The 18751-nt window shown below is 43.8% G+C and overlaps 1 protein-coding gene across 3 annotated transcripts in view; it reads left to right on the top strand.

Annotated features, from left to right (window-relative positions):
* The window catches only part of PTPRG (protein tyrosine phosphatase receptor type G), a 926569-nt gene that overhangs the window by 251898 nt on the left and 655920 nt on the right, over window positions 1-18751 (top strand). For all 3 annotated transcript variants that reach the window (XM_066245729.1, XM_066245728.1, XM_066245730.1), the window contains exon 2: window positions 4713-4820. In XM_066245729.1, coding sequence (XP_066101826.1) covers window positions 4713-4820 — 108 coding nt within the window. The remainder of the gene's footprint in view (window positions 1-4712; window positions 4821-18751) is intronic.

The raw sequence follows: 18751 nt of genomic DNA, 5'->3' as shown, positions 1-18751 counted from the left end.
GAACACACACATGCCAGGCTCCATCTTGGGGGGTGGGCGGGGAGTTCCTCATCTCCAGGGAGCTCAGAGCCCTCCGCATGCTCTTCAGAAACAGGTTTTCCTGCCCTTTCTTGCGGTGCTTTGGCCAGCCCACGTTATACCCCAGCACTCTGGGACATGAGATGAATGCAGGAGTGACCCACCTTCCTCGAGATGGCCCTGTCCCTCTGTTACTTCTTGTCCTTGGGTCTGTATACAGCAAAATTATGCCTCTGACTTTTGTCCCAAATTGAACTACGTTTAGAGAGGCAAGTTCCACCGCTCACACCGAAGTGTGATGGTACAGATGGCTGGGAAGGTATCTCTTCTTGGGACATGGATGCCATTGATTTGCAGTATTAGGGGGGACCCTCATGCCTCCCTGCTCTTGAATTAAATATATCTTTGTGGTTTTGTTTTTTCACTAATATTTTAGTGAGTTAGGGAGCTGGCTGGTGTTGGCACCCCAGACCTCTGCCTCTATCCAGGGTGGTCAAGACTTGGCGTTATGGTCTGCCTTTCAGACCTCTGCCTCTATCCAGGGTGGTCAAGACTTGGCGTTATGGTCTGCCTTTCAGCACTCGCAGGCTGTGGCGCTTACCTGACGGGGTCTGGACTCCGCCCCTTTGTTTTCCAGGCGGGACATGCAGTGCAACTGCCAGGGTGGAAGCCACACAGGGACGGTTGGCAGCCTTTGCCACCCTGGACCCCCTTCCCCTGGCATTCTCAAAGGTTCTTGGAAATGGAAAGTACCTTCTTTCCGGGAAAAATAAAGGAGATTATGGAGATTTCCATACGAGGTACATCCTGTATAAAAGGAATAGGAGTTAATACCATTGAGGATACCTCATTCCTTTTACTTGTGATACTTGGTTCATTTGTATGTCAGTTTTCTGGCTAGATCTCTGGCTCAGTTCCAGTTTCTTGGGCTAAATTCTATGGCTGACACCACACTGAGGTCATTTCTGCAGCGTGGTGTTAGTGTCTGTGTTAAGACTTAGCGTATGAAGTTACAGGTTGCAGGGTAAGAGTTGAGAATGCCAGAATGAACTGGACCCTATGTCTGGCTCGGCAGGGAGGTTTGTGCTTCTGATATCTGGCTTCATGGAAATCACCTGGGTAACTTAAAAAAATACTGGTATCTGGGTCGCCTCCTAGGCCAGTTAAATATCAATATCTGCAGGTAGGTTCCAGGGTATGGTGTTCTTTAATATACATATACTTAAAGCCACTAGAGTTGAGAGTCAGAGCTGTAGTCCAGCAGGGGCCTTTATAGATGGAAAACTTGATGGTCAGGAGTTGAAGTGACTTGTTTGAAGTGTCACCAGGTCACCTTTAGTGTCCTGTGGGGATCTTTTGCATACAAGAAAAGTAAACGGTTTATTCATGTAATTGGTTTATGTAAAACATAAAGCTTCCATGTTTGTTTTGTTTTGTATTTTTCTAAAGTGAGAAGCGGGGAGACAGATTTCCACATCTACCTGACCGGGATCCACCTGGCATGCCCAGTAGGGGGCGATACTCTGCCCATCTGGGATGTTGCTCCATTGCTGCCGGAGCCATTTCTAGTGCCTGAGGTGGAGGCCATGAAGCCGTCCTCAGCGCCCAGGCCAACTTTGCTTCAATGGATCCTTTGCTGCAGAAAAGAGAGAGAGAGATAGAGAGGAAGGAGAGGTGGAAGGGTATAGAAGCAGTGGGTGCTTCTCCTGTGTGCCCTGGCCGGTAATCGGACCCAGGACTTCTGCACTGAGTCAACCTGCCAGGGCCTGTGGGTTGGTTTTAAATTGGCTTTGTCCCTGGCTTATATTTTGTCATCAGAAATCATTTCTTCTTTAGAATTTTGAATGTATTCTTTAAAATAATTTTTTTTTTACTTGGAAATTAAATTTAATAGGGTGACATTGATCAATAAGAGTCCATAAGTTTCAGGTGAACATCTGTATAGCATTTGAACTGTTGATTGCACTGGGTGCCCATCACCCAAAGTCAGATCATTACCCTTCACTGTATATTTGTATTCTTGGATTAAAACATGGTTTCACAAAAAAATAATAAAAAAAGAAAGGAAATAATTCCTTGGTTTTGCTTCCTCTGTTATGGGTCTGTTCTTGAACTCTGTTGATCCCTTGCTTGACCCCAGGGAACCCTCTTGAGGCTTTCAGCTCCAGCCACAGTACCTGAGGGGGGAGAAGAATCTTCTGATTTGCAGATTCCCCATTTCTAAACAAATCACTGGGGCCAGGGGCGTGTTTACAGTCTGACTGGCTTAAGCCAAAGCAGTACCACTTACGCCCCTTCCTGCAGCTAGCAGGGCAAGAGGTGAGACAGCGAGTCTGTCTAATGCGTGACTCCTGGCTCAGGGAGTGGGGTATGATGATTATAAAGACAGGGACTGCATCCCTGGCTGGTAGGCTCAGTGGTAGAGCATTGCCTGGCATGTGGATGTCCTGGGTTTGATTCCCGGTCAGGGCACGTAGAAGAGACCATCTGCTTTTCCACCCCTCCCCTTCTTGCTTCTCTCTCTCTTTTCCTCCTGCAACCATGACTCAATTGGAATGAGTTAGCCCCAGATGCTGAGGATGGCTCCATGGCCTCCACCTCAGGCACTAAGAATAGCTTGGTTTCTGAGCAATGGAGCAATGCCCCAAATGGGGAGAGCATCGCCCCCTATTGGGCTTACCAGGTGGATCCTGGTCAGGCGCATGCAGTAGTCTGTCTCTGCCTCTTCTCCTCTTACTGAATTAAAAAAAAAAAGTGACGGCAACAAATTTCCACTGTGTCACCAGGCAGGTAAAAACACTATATGTCCATACCGAGTTAGGTGCTCTGCTCACAGTAACTTGTTTATCTTCATAACCATCGTATGAGGTTGGTATGTTTAGCTCTATTTTACAGACAGGTTAACTGAGACTCAATCACATACCCTAATAGAAACCACATGGATTACTCCTAAGATCAAAATACTCTTGGACTCAGTGTCCTGGTACAAAGAGGAAGAATTATTTGGGAACAATGATTTAGAGTGAACTAGCTCTAAGACACAAAGTAAACAGATACATTTTAAAAAGTGTCTCATATACATGAAAAATCAATAAGCCTGACTATTACTCATTTGGTATGCTTTAGTTTATGGAAAAAATAGATTAGGAGACTGGGAGATGGGAGATTTTGTTTTTGATTCCTAGAAACTTAGAATAGTCAACTTTTTGAGCTTCTGTATGGCTCACCTGCAAATACTAGGATGGAGTCGATGGTAGGTACCTAAACCTTCATGAGACTTTAAAAATGCGTAGTTACTTTGATTTTGACTTTGTCGTTCAGGACCAGTGAGAAGGCATAAATAATGCTAGGTTTGCTTTTTAGATGAGTTTTAGGACTTTCAAAGATTTCTCTTTCCCTCAGAAGGGTTCATTTTGATAGAATATCTTTGTTTTTGTTCAAGTATTAAAGCCAGACTTTGCAACTGATGTGTAAGTGTAAAATATTTTTTATATGTTTTCTAATTTTCTTCACGACCATCACAGAGTCTACAAAGCTAATTCTGTCATGATGAGATGATCATTATTATTACCCTGACTAATTTGGAATAGAAAACGTATTGTGCTTTTCTGTTGCTATTGTAATCTTTAATGGACTACACAGTTCCCCGGACATTTGATTTTGTTTGGGTGCATTTAAAATGTTAACATAGACAGCTGAGTTAATATTGTTTGAAGTGTAATTCCATTTCATTTTGGATTCTAGGTACCTGTGATATTTGTCTTTTTATACATCAGTGGAATCAGGTGTGGGTTCAACTACAAAAGAAATCTGCATCAATGATAGGGCAGGAGGGGAGGGCTTTGAACTCTGTAGGTGGCAGATGGAAGCCCTCCACAATGGGGTAGAACATTGGACTCATTTTGAGTTTTCAAAAAAATACATCATTAAACAGTGCATTTTTTCTGTGGTTCTGGGATAGTTTTAAATTTCATATCCTCAGGTCCAATAGGTGAATGATTATTTGGGTCCAAAGGATGGGGAGGTCTGATGGTTAACATGGGGAGTCTCCTGGCCTCAGGGTGTGCTGCTTGTGGCTAGCAGAGGCCCTGGCTTTCCTGAAGGCATGCTTGTTTGGTTTTCTGACCTGCTGCATACATAACCTGTGTGTATGCCATAATTCTTCTTTCTGTCAAAGAGATGGACTGACCCTTGCTCTCTGGAGAGAATGAAGGTAGAGGCTCTTTGCACCCAGGAAAAAACCATAGGTTCAAGGTCTGCTAGATGTATGATCTTGGGCAAATTAAAGTTAGCTTCTCTAAGCTCGTTTGCTTATCTGTGGCATGGTTCCATTGAAGTGCCTAGTGCATTGCGCTTATCATTGTAAGTTGTGATTTCTAGTAATAGTAATAGCAATAGTAATAGTAATAGCAATAGTAATAGTAATAGTAATAATAATAGCAATAGTAATAGCAATAGTAATAGTAATAGCAATAGTAATAGTAATAGCAATAGTAATAGTAATAGCAATAGTGATAGTAACCGTGGTAATTCTTCTGCAGTCTCCTGTAGTTATTTTTCTGTAAGACCGAGAGATTTTATTCATTTATTCCAAGGTCTGTGCTTCTAGTTAGCCACTTAGCTATGTGCATGTACACTTTGCTGAGTCCAGGGGGTGATGGTTTTGTCTCACTGTGGCTTTCCCTGTCTTCCAGCATTGACAGAAGGCTATGCTGGGTCCCTTCAGGACAACAGGCGCAGCAGCAGCTCCATGCAGATCCGCAGGCGCAAGGCCTCAGGGGACCCGTACTGGGCCTATGCTGGTAAGTAGACCCGCTCTGCTCGGATCCCGCAGGCCAGACACCGTGCCATCAAACTCACTATAAAGCACACTTTGAATCATGTCATGCCTTTTGTTCAGATGATTTGTAGCTTCCTAAAAGTGGAAATATTCAAGCCTGTTTTGCTTCAAGGTTATTAAAGTACCTTAATTTATCTCTCTCACCTGTTTGTCAACCTGTTTTTCCTTTAAATTTATTTTCTGAACTTTACTTGTTAATGCGTTATTGTGCCAAACTTGTAATTTTCCAAAAGATGCAGCATGTTCTCTTTCTTTCCAGGGGCTGTGGAAAGAAACTTTACAGAGCAGGAAATACAGGGCAGGTCTTGAACTGCTAAAAGTCTGCTCAGTATTACAGAGCCTCTGATATCAAAATGGTCTATTGCGCTTTAATCTAGGAAATGAAACTTTATTTTCAAGTCAGATCGTAGTTGAATATGCTATACTTCATTTCTCTATGGTATTCTGCAGTTCTTTTACGTTCAGCCTTTGAGCCAGTAGAGATAGAGAGCACTACTGTATTAAATATTACACTGGAAATAATTTTATTGCACATTATAAGGGGGGAAAATGGAGCCCTACAAGAATACACAGACCTTTCTAAATTATGCCTTGAAAAATTAGCAAAAACAGGTGATTTCTGTTTCTAAAATAGATTTTGATGCTGAATATATGGCAAATGTAGCTAATTAAGGAGGAATACTTGAAGAAGATGGACCACTTTGGAAATTGCTTCAGCACTGAATAATTCAAATTCTTTGTATGAACCGCCTTGTAGGCATGGAGTATTAGTCTTAATAATAAATCTATGTATTATGCAATGTTGTTGCACACAGAACTGAATGATATTTTCATTATGATACTCAGGTTCTAAATCCTGAATTTCTACCTGCAAATCCTCTAAATTTTTGTCAGTGTATAATTTATAGGCCTGATCTTTAATTACACCTTATCTATTGACTTTTTGTGTCCTTTGTCTATTGATGAATCTCCTGCCCCTACAGGGAGAATAGCCTATCTGTTTTGTTTTGCAAAGAACAGATAGTGATTCTGAAGTCTTCCATCACTCTCAGTTTCTTGTGATTAGAATGATCTAATTAGAGCCTTTTTGTCAACATATTTGAAAAATGAAGAAAATTGGGAGATGAAAGCCAAAATTACATATATATGTATATATATGTGTATATGTGTATATATGTATATATATGTATATATATGTGTATATATGTATATATGTGTGTATATATGTATATGTATATATATGTATATGTGTATATATATGTATATATATGTATATATATGTATATATATGTATATATAGCTTCTTGCTAAGAAACACAAAGAGAATTTATCTTTTTGTACTCTGTGGCTCTAGTTTAGTTAAGAAGAGGCAAAGTGGAAGTTATATCTCATCAGCATCTCTGACTGAAAATGGCAGTGAAGAACAGAAAGGTTTAAACTGCTGCCATTACTTCGTTGAGAGGGGACAAAGTGGAGTGATCTTTGGGATGATGTAACTGTTGATAACTCAGGTGGACCTAATGAGTCTCCATTTTATATTTTGAGAATGCATTGTGTCTGGATGTGGGAACGTCTTCTGTTGATGGAAAGTCTGATAGTTCAAGTTGCGGGGTTTGCATGCTTTTCTATAAAGATGCAGACAGTAAATATCTCAGGTTTTGCAGGGCAGTGGCCTCAGTCACAATGACACAATACTGCCATTTCAGTGCCAAAGCAGCCATAGATAATACTGGACAAACTGGCTGTATTCCCATAAAACTTTATTTATGAACACTGAAATTTGAATTTTATATAATTTTCATGCATCAGGAAATATACTTTTTAATTTTTTTCTTCAGCCATTTAAAAATATAGAAAGCATACTCAAATAGTTGACCAGTTGGATGGGGTCCACAGGCTATACTTTGTCAACCCCTATTCTAACTGATTTTATTCTGGAATTGAGATGGGACGGTTGTATGAGGATGCCCACCCAGAAAGATACAGGCTGGTTTGGAAGAACCGGTGAGGTCATTTGCTAGGTGTAATGGAGAAAATAAAAGAAAAAAAGAATATTAAAGGTATCAATTGATGGTAGATAGTCCTTGTGCTTTAAACAGTTCTTCCTGAAAGTTACATCATGGTTGTTCCATCAGTGGATGATTCACACTTGCGGGCAAGAAAAAGAAAACTTCAACAGTTCTTCTGGGTGGACTAATAATCAAGATGACATAAGGCAGATTGCCCTGGCTGGATTGGTCGCTTGGTTAGAGCATTGTCCTGAAATGCAGAGGTTCCTGGTTCGATCCCCAGTCAGGGCACGTACAGGCACAACAGATTGATGTTCCTGTCTCTCTCTCTCTCTCTCCCTCTCTCATTAAAATTAATAAGTAAAAATAAAAAATAAAATGACATAAAGCAGACTAACAGGAAAATAATCAAGTTTTAATATATGTGCACAGGAATTCCCATAAGCATAAAAATTCAAAAGACAATAAGACAAAATGTGGTGTAAATGTCCTTCTTGACTAAGGAATAGGGAGCAGTTAGGGGTCTAATACTTAAAAGAGAAGGCAATTTACAAGAAGATGAAAAAAGATAATATTTAGTAAAGAAATGTTTGTTGGGCCACCTTGAAACAGTGGAACACAGGGAGGACTTAACTCAAATGGGCCTCGGTAGTCTCTTCCCTATCACAGGCTGGTTCATACTAAACTACAGTTATCTGTGATGATGGTATTTTTCTTCATGGGGCAGGCCATCTACCTAAATTCTTTTCTTTCCTCCTAATTAAAAATGTTTATTTTCTTTTCCATTGATTTGAGAGAGAGTAAGGGAGAGAGGAGTGGGAATTGGGGGGGGGGAGGTAAGTGGTAGAGACAGAGAGAGAAGCATCAACTCATCATTTGACTTCGTTGTTTCATTTGGTTGTGCTCATTGGTTGTCTTGCATATGACCTTGGTTCACTGGGACAACACTCTATCCACTGAACCACCTGGCCAGGACCTAGCTAAATTCTTTTAGGCAGTTAGGGGGAAGGTCAAAGTTTTTTCCTGAGTCTTTCATTTTTTTAAACATAATGAGCTTAAACCTGACCAGGCGGTGGCACAGTGGATAGAGAGTTGGCCTGGGTTGCAGGGGACCATGATTCACAACCTTGAGGTTGATGACTTGAGCGCAGGCTCATCTGGTTTGACTGCAGGCTTACTAGCTTGAGCACGAGGTCGCTGGCTTGAGCATGGGATTGTAGACATGACCCCACAGTTGCTGGCTTGGGCAAGAGGTAACTGGCTCAGCTGGAGACCCTCAGGCAAGGCACATGAGAAAGCAATCAGTGAACAACTAAGGTGCCACAATGGTGAATTGATGCTTCTCCTCTCTCTCCCTTCCTGTCTGTCCCTATCTGTCCTCTCTTTGTCTCTCTCGCTAAATAATAATAATAATAATAATAATAATCTTAAAATAATCAATATAACAATAGGCATATTTTGCAGTGGCAAATTCTGCTTCCCCTCACAGCGAGTGGTCGAATATTGGTTCTCATGACTGGAAGACTTGGGGTCCATCAGAGACATTTCTTAGTATTTGGCAAATAAAGAAAGAGCAGGAAGGACTAAGGGTTGTCACTGGTTACTTTTGGCATCACACCAGGGCTTGCAAACCACAGTTAGCCAGATGTTGGACTATCAGTTGCAGGTATGTACCTCTCGGTGGTAAATGCTGCTTGAGAAGGGGACCTGTCAAATGAAAGGCTTGTTGTTCATACAGGGAAATGTTTTTAAATTTAGCCAGAGCAAAGCAGGCCATTTGTGAAAGATCAGTTTAATGGTACAGATATTAATCTCATGCTTCTAATTCGTAGATTTGTCTTTGTTTCTCTTAAGGTAATGCCCTTGGTGCTTTGGTGATATGGTATGTAGAAGTATGAACTTTGAAGTCATACAGATAGACTAAGGTTCAAATCTGAGTTTTATTTATTATCCTTATGTGATGTCTGGAGGGCAATCAGCTGCTTGGAGCCTCAGTTTTTTCATCTTTAGAATAGGAATAATTAAGAGTACTTTCCTCAAAATTTGTTATGGGGGTGAGATGACTTATGTGTGAAAATTTAACAAATCCCTGGCATTAAGTTCATAATACTGCTTGTTGCTCTTTTTGACTATTATTCTTGTTATTGGTACTCTCAGTGGGTAGCTGTGATTGACAATGTATGGTCACTAGATAATAACTGGGAGCTAAGTAAGCTAAATTCTGTCATTCGTAATTCACAAGAATTTTTCATCTGGGGTTTGGGAATGAGGGAGAAGCAAACCCTCAGGTTCAGGGTTTGGTTGGCAAACTACAAATGGCCACCTATTTTTTGAGAGTCAAGTTTTATTGGAATACAACCATGTCTAGTCCTGTGGGTTTTGTCTTTGGCTGCTTTGATGCTACAACTGGAGAGTTGAGTAGTTCACATAGACCTTTGACCAAAAAGTCTAGAATATTATTATCTGGCCCTTACAGAAAAAAGGCTTGCCAACTTCTCCTCACAATGATGCAGCCCAGGTTTTGGAGCAGATGTTAGACCAGGGGGCCCCAAACTACGGCCCTCGGACCGCATGCGGCCCCCTGAGGCCATTTATTCGGCCCCCGCTGCACTTCCAGAAGGGGCACCTCTTTCACTGGTGGTCAGTGAGAGGAGCATAGTTCCCATTGAAATACTGGTCAGCTTGTGGATTTAAATTTACTTGTTCTTTATTTTAAATATTGTATTTGTTCCTGTTTTGTTTTTTTACTTTAAAATAAGGTATGTGCAGTGTGCATAGGGATTTGTTCATAGTTTTTTTTATAGTCCGGCCCTCCAACCATCTGAGGGACAGTGAACTGGCCCCCTGTGTAATAAGTTTGGGGACCCCTGTGTTAGACTGATTGAAACAGAAGTCTTCAGAGATTTGGAACTTGTCTTCCTTTGCACCCCTATCTTTCCTTGTTCCCTCCTTACCCCTTTGGGCCCTGCTTGTCCCTTGAACTGGAGTATCTTTGGCAAGTGTTCAGGTGAGAATTCATAGTGATTCTGGTGGACTTCTGTTTGGAGAGGACTTGGGAGAAACAAAGATGAGGGAGTGGGATGTTTAAGGGATGGATCTGGGAGATGAGTAGGTGTTGGTGGTTCTGGGGTCCTCTGGGTTACTCTGACCTGCTTGTCATGTTGCCTTCCTGTGGGTGGGGTTTGGTAAGCAATACTGGTCTGCTTATTCCAGTGACATCCGTCCAAGTCACTGGAGGAGAGTTGCATAAGGATTTGAGCTGTGTAACCTTTTACTTTAGAACTAGCTAAGCTGTGTCATCCTGGATAATTTATATTTGAAGTGCCTAAAACTTCACTTTTGTAGGCTTATCAAACAGTGCCACTGTGAATACCGACAGCTGTAGTGGAGAGGGCTGGAGCAGCCTGGAGGTCCATGTCCCAGTTCCATGGTGATCCCCTGAAGCTTGGTTATCTCTCTGCTTTTCGGTCTACTGTAAAAAAAAGGGGAGGTGTCTTAGTACCTGAGTTCTGTGGTAAAATATCTTGTAAGCTATTATTATTGTTAATTGATAATAGTAGCGATGTAATTTCAAGATTGCTTTTTGTCTTTGGGTTCATTTTCCTTATACCAAGATAGGAAAAAGGAGAAAGATTCTTTATGTATTTCATTCAGAATTGCATTGAAAAAAATAGGGCAATAGTTCAAATAAGAGTATCTCATTGGAAATATTAAACCAATTTCTTTTCTGTTAATTTTACTCAACCAAGATTCAGATACTTTTCTGTGTTACTTGAGGTGACAACAGCCCATGAGTTTTGGAGTTTGCCCAGAACTTCTGTAATTATTACACATCAACTTAACACATGCCAGCTAGGTAGGTCATTGTTGCTGGAAAGGGAAATGAGAAACAAATCTGCAGCAAGTTCAAGTGAAAATCTGAGGCATTTTTGTAAAGCTGTCTGTCTCTCTCCTCCCTGTCAGAGTTGGTGAGAAACAGGCTGTGGTTTCTCCTCCCACCCCTCTGTGTGTCCTCTTTGGTTGTCCGCATTTTTAATCATCTATCTCATGTTCCTTCTAAGTGGAGGGATTCTGTGAATCAAAACTGGGAGAACATTTCTCCTGGTTGAAGGAGTCCAAAACTGAGACATGCAGTGACCAAAATTTCTTGCAAGAAGTGTGTCTGGCGTTGCTCTGGCTGAAGGTCAAGCTGGATTATTCTAGGAGGCATTGATGCCGTGGCCAGGAAATTGTGGGAGGAGATATGCAAGGTCCTTTCTAATTGTCCTGAGGTTTGATTGCTTGTGCAGCTGTAAAGTGGAGATAAAAAGACATATTTGCAGGTGGCTTTGAGGATTAGAAGTAATGTATGTAATCATTTGGTATAACTCTTGGCCTCTACTTTGGAGTGGAATAGATATTACCCTTCTGGCTTTTAATTATATGCCGCCTTACTACATTATTCATATAAGCATCTTGTTTTATAACACACACGTGTGTTGTGTGTGTGGGTAGGTGTATGTGTCTCATTTCCCCAGTTAACTGTGGAATTCTTGAGGACAAGGATTAGTATGTAGCTTATCATTTCTTGTTTTTCCTGCTATGTGCCAGATTATTTCACTTTGTGCATATTTGGTGCAGTTTTTCAAGTGGGTGAATGGGTAGATGGATGAATGAACTCATGCCACAGTTTGTTCTTAGGAACTCACTAGGGGAATCCTGCCACAAAATTCAGATAAATTAGTCAGTGTTTTTACAAAAGGTTTCACTGTTGGATCCTTTTAAGTAATGAGCTCTCCTGCTGAACTTAAGATATAATTAAATTCCTAAAATAACATTCCCATGCCTATTTTAAATAATGTTTATAAAGGGTAAAGCAAAATACACATGCCTGCAGAAGTCTGCTTTTGTCATTAGAAGAATGGGAGGCATTGTAGAACTTCAAAGTTTTAGTGTTAATATTGTATTATTTGCCCCGTGAAGTCTCTTAAGGGAATCCTTTTCCCAGAGACATTTCTGTTACATCAGAGACCTTCTGATCTGATGGAACCACAATGTTGGTCAGGAATCAGCCTTAAGACTCACCTTCCCACGCCCTTAGCTTGACCCTACTCTCTCTAACTCATCAGTCTCCTTTTTAGTTTTTATAATTACGTTTTATCTTCTCTGCAATTCCCTGTTAGTCTGTTTACAGTTTGCAGGAAGAAGTTATCCGCTCACTCTACTTACTGATTGCTCACTGTCTGCCAGCTGTAGTGGGCGGGCCGGAGAGCTCCTCAGAACCGCAGCTGTCTGACCCCAGACTTCCAAGATGGCTGGGTGTTAGCCTGGACTTGGGGACTGTGAGGCATGAAATGACCTGGCAGTGATGGGAGACCTGGAGGCAGCTCAGCAGGCCTAAGAGTGTTTGGTAGGGTGGAGAGAGTAAGGGAGTAGTAAAGAGTATTGGAGTCGGGCCGTGAAGGGTCCTGACAGTATTTTACTTATGACCTAGAACATCTTCCTGAGGATGATAGAGAGTTGTTAAGGGTCTTGTAGTGGAAGTGGACCGTGTTGGGTTTATGCTTGAGTAAAACCACTAGTTGTAGGGTTAGGGACTGGCCAGTGGAGAAGAGAGTGGGACACAAATGATGTGCTTCCATCATCAGGGATTTGAGAGATAAAAGTAAGGAGCCCAGAGGAAATCATTACAATCTGTTCACAGAAGAGAAAGCAAATTGACATGATGATCCCAAGGATGACAGAAGGTGGCATTGCTCTGCTTTTAAAAGTAAGGAGTGAAGGCCTGACCTGTGGTGGCGCAGTGGATAAAGCGTCGACCTAGAAATGCTGAGGTCGCCAGTTCGAAACCCTGGGCTTGCCTGGGCAAGGCACATATGGGAGTTGATGCTTCCAGCTCCTCCCCCCTTCTCTCTCTCTGTTTCTCCTCTCTCTCTCTGTCTCTCCCTCTCCTCTCTAAAATGAAAAAAAAAAAAAAAAAAAAAAAAGTAAGGAGTGAAGGAGGAAAGGTCGGTTGTTCTCCAGATAAAGCATTGTTGGACTTGAACCTACTAAGATGTGGCATAGTGTCTTATTCATATTGCATATACCCTTTAAACTTTATGCTCTTTGAGCAGAAACTTTGTGTAAGGTATTTTTCCCCGCCGAGGAAGAAGGAAGGGGCCAGAACCACGAAGTGTGGAATACTAAAAGGCTTTATTGAGTACAGCGCATCCCGCCCGGCGAGGTTCCTTGGTCCTGGGGACACAGAGCCAGGGAAGTCTCATGGGGTGACCCACGTGGGGGATATTTAAAGGATCTCTAGGGTAGTTGAGCTAATATGACGTGGTGAAATCTCATTGGCTGATGGACAGTCGTTTTTTTCCAAGGGACTCCTGGGAAGTTTCTTTTGGTGCGTATGGATGTGGGCGGTTCTAGCCAAGTTCCTGGGTCTGAGTTCCTCATGTGACCTTTCCCCATTGCTGACCACCCCACATTCCGATCCTTTTGTGTTAATTAGGGGCACCACTTATTCATCTGGCTACTTCCTGCTGATTAGGGGCATCATGGGGAGGGGGAAATCAGCAGCTGGTGGCTTTGTGGGGTGTCAGGAGGAACATCTGTTTGGCTGTGAGTTGAGAAACTTCGCAGATGTGGTCCTGTAAGGATTTAAAAAAAGAGGAGTAATAGGGGGATCTGCAGGGTCCAGCCTTTTGGTGAGCTAGAGATGGATAGAGTCCAGTGGTTCCAACTGCCAGTGGTCCTGCATGGAGGCAAGCTTGAGGCAAAACTGCATGTCAGGAGTGGCGTACGAAGGGGAAAAACTGCATGTCAGGAGTGGTGTGCAAAGAGGAAAAGAAGAGGGGTCCGATCCACTCCCATAACCGAGGCCTTTGAGGGAACTAGAGGTCCAGAGTGCGATGGCAAAACAGAGAAGGTAGCCCCCATGTCCACAAGAAATGAAATGGACTTATGCATTCCTGTGGCATTACCCTAGGTTTGGTGAGGGTGATGGGGCTCTTTGAGTCTAGCCATCCATGATGTCTCGGAGTTTGAGTGATGGACCTGTCTGGCTAGCTTAGCTTCCCATCTGAGTAGCTCGTCCTCCACATAGAGACATTGAGGATGAGCCTGCTTCCCAAAGGGGCAATTGCTCCACCAGTGACCAGGCTGCTTGCAATTAGGGCAGGGCTTAGTGGGCAGCCTCGGGCAGGGACCCTGCCAGGACCAGTGGCCTTGCTTGCCACACTTAAAGCAAGTTGCTGGTGGGATTCCTTTTTGCAGCTTGGACTTGGGTCGGGCACTTCCTGTGCCTTGCCCCTGTTGCTCTGCTGGCCTCAGGGCTGCCACAAGAGCCTGGGTTTAAAGAGTTACCTTCTGTTGCATGCAGGCCTGGTGAACAGCCTTGGCCTGTTCCTACTAGCCGTGACCATTAAAAACTTTAAATGCCATGTTCACAGGTCCCAGATAGGGGTTTGGGGGTTAGAATAAGAGGAGGTGGGTTCCTGGGGAGCCTGGCACCCAGACCCGGCAAGAAATGCTGGAGCCAGAGGCAGGACAGGGCCAGAACTTCCTGCAAGAAAACTGGGGTTGGGCCTTGGGGTCCTGCAAACCGGTGTAAGGGCCAATGGCAGGCTGAGAATGGCCTGACAGAGGAGGGGCTTAAGAACACAGTGGAGAAGGGAGGGGCCCCTGGCCAGCAGGGTAGGAAAAAGAGAGACTGGTATTTGCAAAAAATGAGAAACAGGATTCTACGAAGGGAGGAGAGGGGGGCTCTTGGAGGGAAGAGACCTGAGCGAAGAGGTCCGCAGAGGGACCAGAGAGAGATCCTGAGAGAGGGGCGCCCCTGGGGTTTAGGCAGGATGGTGAGAGAGTTGGGGGTCGGGCGAAGGAAGAAAGATTAGGTGTGGAGGGTTTAGTGAGGTTTCTCTGACCTAAAAGGGCCTGTGTGTAGAACAGGCAGCACAGAGATCAGGATGGAAACATGAATAACTAGAAGCCTTGAATGTAAGGGATCTCCAACCAGTTCCCAGTTCTTTTGGTGATAGTTAAATTGGTGAGTGTTAAAACCAAAAGTTCCTTCAGGAGGCTAATCCAGTGGGTTCTGTGGCCTGGCCACAGCGGAGAAGAAGAACAGTTTCTTCTTCTTTATGGAAGGAGATTCCTGTGCTTCCACGGCCGCCCTCAGCCCTTGGAGTGTTCAGAGTTGAGAACTGGCATCCTGCTCTGGCCACCAGACAGATAAGGTAAAGTGGATGTGCTCGGGACGTCTCCACGGGCACACACGCACTCGGAATGGAACGGAAAGAGGTTCCTGATGCAGCTGCGGTTTCGGACAGGGAATCTTGGCAGAAACAACTGAGGGGAGGCTGGAGGCAGGGGACTTACCACACTGTGTGCCAAGGTGGATGGAAGGTCAGAAGTCCTGGTTCTTTCTTAGAGGGGAAGGGGAGAGGAGCGGTCCTTGAGGATTTCACTTCTTTCCGGGTTTCGGCACCAAATGTAAGGTATTTTTCCCCGCTGAGGAAGAAGGAAGGGGCCAGAGCCACAAAGTATGGAATAATAAAAGGCTTTATTAAGTACAGTGCATCCCGCCCGGCGATGTTCCCTGGTCCCGGGGACAGAGGCCAGGGAAGTCTCATGGGGTGACCTGTGTGGGGGATATTTAAAGGGTCTCCAGGGTGGTCGAGCTAATATGATGTGGTGAAATATCACTGGCTGACGGAGAGTTGCTTTTTTTCCAAAGGGACCCCTGGGAAGTTTCTTTTGGCGCGTATGGATGTGGGCGGTTCTAGCCAAGTTCCCAGGTCTGAGTTCCTCATGTGACCGTCCCCCATTGCTGACCACTCCACACTTTGTGTGTAATTAATCTTGGTATTTCTCTGTTCTTAAATGTTTTGGAGTAGGAGGGCCTCAAAGAAGGGAATGCACTGTGGAGCAAAGTTTTTTTCCTGCAGGTACTGTTTTCTTTTACACTTGATCTTTGATTACAAGGATAGACAGGGTGAGAAAACACGTCTGATCACACACTAATCAGGACTTTGTATAGAAGAGAAAAATGTGTTGCTATATGCTCAGGATCCTTTGAGCATTTTTCTGTGCTTCGGAACAATGCTCTAACCAACCAAGACATCCGGCCAGGACTGAGCATTTTTTGATACCTGGCTGAGTTTGTTTTCTTTTCCTTGTACTGTTTGAAAGGAATTGTTTTCACATCTTAGAGAGGTTGTTGTTGTTTTTTTCCTTTTCTTTTTAGAAGTTTATTTTAATCCTTGCTTCCTGAATTTTAAAGTTTCTTGGCATCTTCTGTCTGGAGATGATTTCACAAGTGTTGTGGATTATTAATGGATGCTCCATTATAGAGTCCTTGTGACCTTTGGAAAAGCATATTAGAAAGACAAGATATTATTCAATGCTGGGTTGATATCAAGTGATAGATATCAGTGATAGACATTTCAGTTGTTGCTCTGATGGGACATTTGAAACATGGGTAAATGGAAGGCTAAGGGTTTGGATCTTAAATTGGCTCTTAGGGTAATGAGTTGATGAAGGCTTTCTAATCTTTAAAAATTTTATCTTTAAATTGTATTTGACAAACAGTATTATAATAATTTTAGGTGTACAACATAATGATTAGAAATTTATGTAACTTATGAAGTGAACCCTGTAATAAGTTTACTACCCACCTGGCACCATACATAGTAATTAAGACATTATTGACTCTATTGCCTATGCTGTACTTTACATCCCAATGACTCATTTTATTTTATTTTAATTTTTGACAAAGACAGACAGAGAGAGAGACCAAGAGAGGGACAGATAGGAATAGACAGACAAGAAGGGAGAGAAATGAGAAGCATCAATTCTTTGTTGCAGCTCCTTAGTTTTTCATTGATTGCTTTCTTATATGTGCCTTGACTGGGCTACAACAGAGCAAGTGATCCCTTGCTCAAGCCAGCGACCTTGGGCTCAAGCCATTGACCTTTGGCTTCAAGCCAGTGACCTTTGGGCTCAAGCCAGTGACCATGGGGTCATGTTTATGATCCCACACTCAACCCAGCCACCCCTTGCTCAAGCTGGTGAGCCTCTGCTCAAGCAGACGACCTCGGGGTTTCAAACCTGGCTTCTCTGCATCCCAGTGCAACACTCTATCCACTGTGCCACTGCCAGGTCAGGCCCAATGATTTTTTTTTTTTGCATTTTTCCGAAGCTGGAAATGGGGAGGCAGTCAGACAGACTCCCGCATGCACCCGACCGGGATCCACCCGGCACGCCCACCAGGGGCGATGCTCTGCCCCTCTGGGGCATCACTCTGTTGCATCAAGAGCCATTCTAGCTCCTGAGGCAGAGGCCACAGAGCCATCCTCAGCGCCCAGGCCATCTTTGCTCCAATGGAGCCTCGGCTGCAGGAGGGGAAGAGAGAGACAGAGAGGAAGGAGAGGGGGAGGAGTGGAGAAGCAGATGGGCGCTTCTCCTGTGTGCCCTGGCCGGGAATCGAACCCGGGACTCCTGCACGCCAGGCCGATGCTCTACCACTGAGCCAACCGGCCAGGGCCCCAACGATTCATTTTTTAACTGATCATTTGTACTTCTTCTTTTTTTTTTTTTTTCATTTTTCTGAAGTTGGAAACAGGGAGAGACAGTCAGACAGACTCCCGCATGCGCCCGACCGGGATCCACTTGGCACGCCCACCATGGAGCGACGCTCTGCCCACCAGGGGGCGATGCTCTGCCCATCCTGGGCATCGCCATGTTGCGACCAGAGCCACTCTAGTGCCTGAGGCAGAGGCCACAGAGCCATCCCCAGCGCCTGGGCCATCTTTGCTCCAATGGAGCCTTGGCTGCGGGAGGGGAAGAGAGAGACAGAGAGGAAAGCGTGGCAGAGGGATGGAGAAGCAAATGGGCGCTTCTCCTGTGTGCCCTGGCTGGGAATCGAACCCGGGTCCTCCGCACGCTAGGCCGACGCTCTACCGCTGAGCCAACCGGCCAGGGCCATTTGTACTTCTTGTATGTATGTATGTATATATGTATGTATGTGTCTATCTATCTATCTACCTACCTATCTATCTATCTATCATCTATCTATCATCTATCTATCTATCTATCTATCTATCTATCTATCTATCTATCAAGTTAGATGTGGTGAGGCAGAGAGAAAGACTCCCATATGTGCCCAACTAGGATCCACCCAGCAAGCCCCCTACAGGCCAATGCTCTGACCATCTGGGGGCTGTTGCTCCATTGCTTGGCAAATGAGCTAATTTTTTAGTGCCTGAGGTGAGGCCATAGAGCCATTCTCAGCGCCTGCTCCAACTGAGCCATGTCTGCAGGAGGAGAAGAGAGAGATAGAGAGACAGGAGAGAGGAGGAGGTGGTGGAGAAGCAGATGGTCACATCTCTTGTGTGCCCTGACTGGGAATTGAACCCAAGACATCCACATGCCGGGCCAATGCTCTACCACTGAGCCAACTGGCCAGGGCCTGTTTGTACTTCTTAATCTTCTTCACCTTGTCCACCCATCTCCCTACTGCCCCCCGTCCCATCTGACAATCATCATTTTGTTCTCTCTGTGGGTTTTGTTTATTTATTACATTTTTTTAAGGATTCATATATAAGGTAAATCATAAGGTTTTGTCTTGTCTTTTTCTGACTTATTTCAATTAGCATAATACCTTCTAGGTCAGGGGTTGGGAACCTTTTTGGCTGAGAGAGCCATGAATGCCACATATTTTAAAATGTAATTCCATGAGAGCCATACAATGACCCGTGTACGTTACGCATTATCCAGTAAAAATTTGGTGTTGTCCCGGAGGACAATGTGATTGGCTCCAGTCTTTTGCAACCGTGAACATGAGCGGTAGGAAATGAATGGATTGTAATACATGAGAATGTTTTGTATTTTTAACGTTATTACTTTTTTTATTAAA

This window comes from Saccopteryx bilineata, chromosome 10, assembly GCF_036850765.1.
Source record: "Saccopteryx bilineata isolate mSacBil1 chromosome 10, mSacBil1_pri_phased_curated, whole genome shotgun sequence".
NCBI classification, from domain to species: Eukaryota; Metazoa; Chordata; class Mammalia; order Chiroptera; family Emballonuridae; genus Saccopteryx; species Saccopteryx bilineata.
The sequence above is the reverse complement of the archived record's forward strand: the minus strand, read 5'-3'. Positions and strand labels throughout refer to the sequence as shown.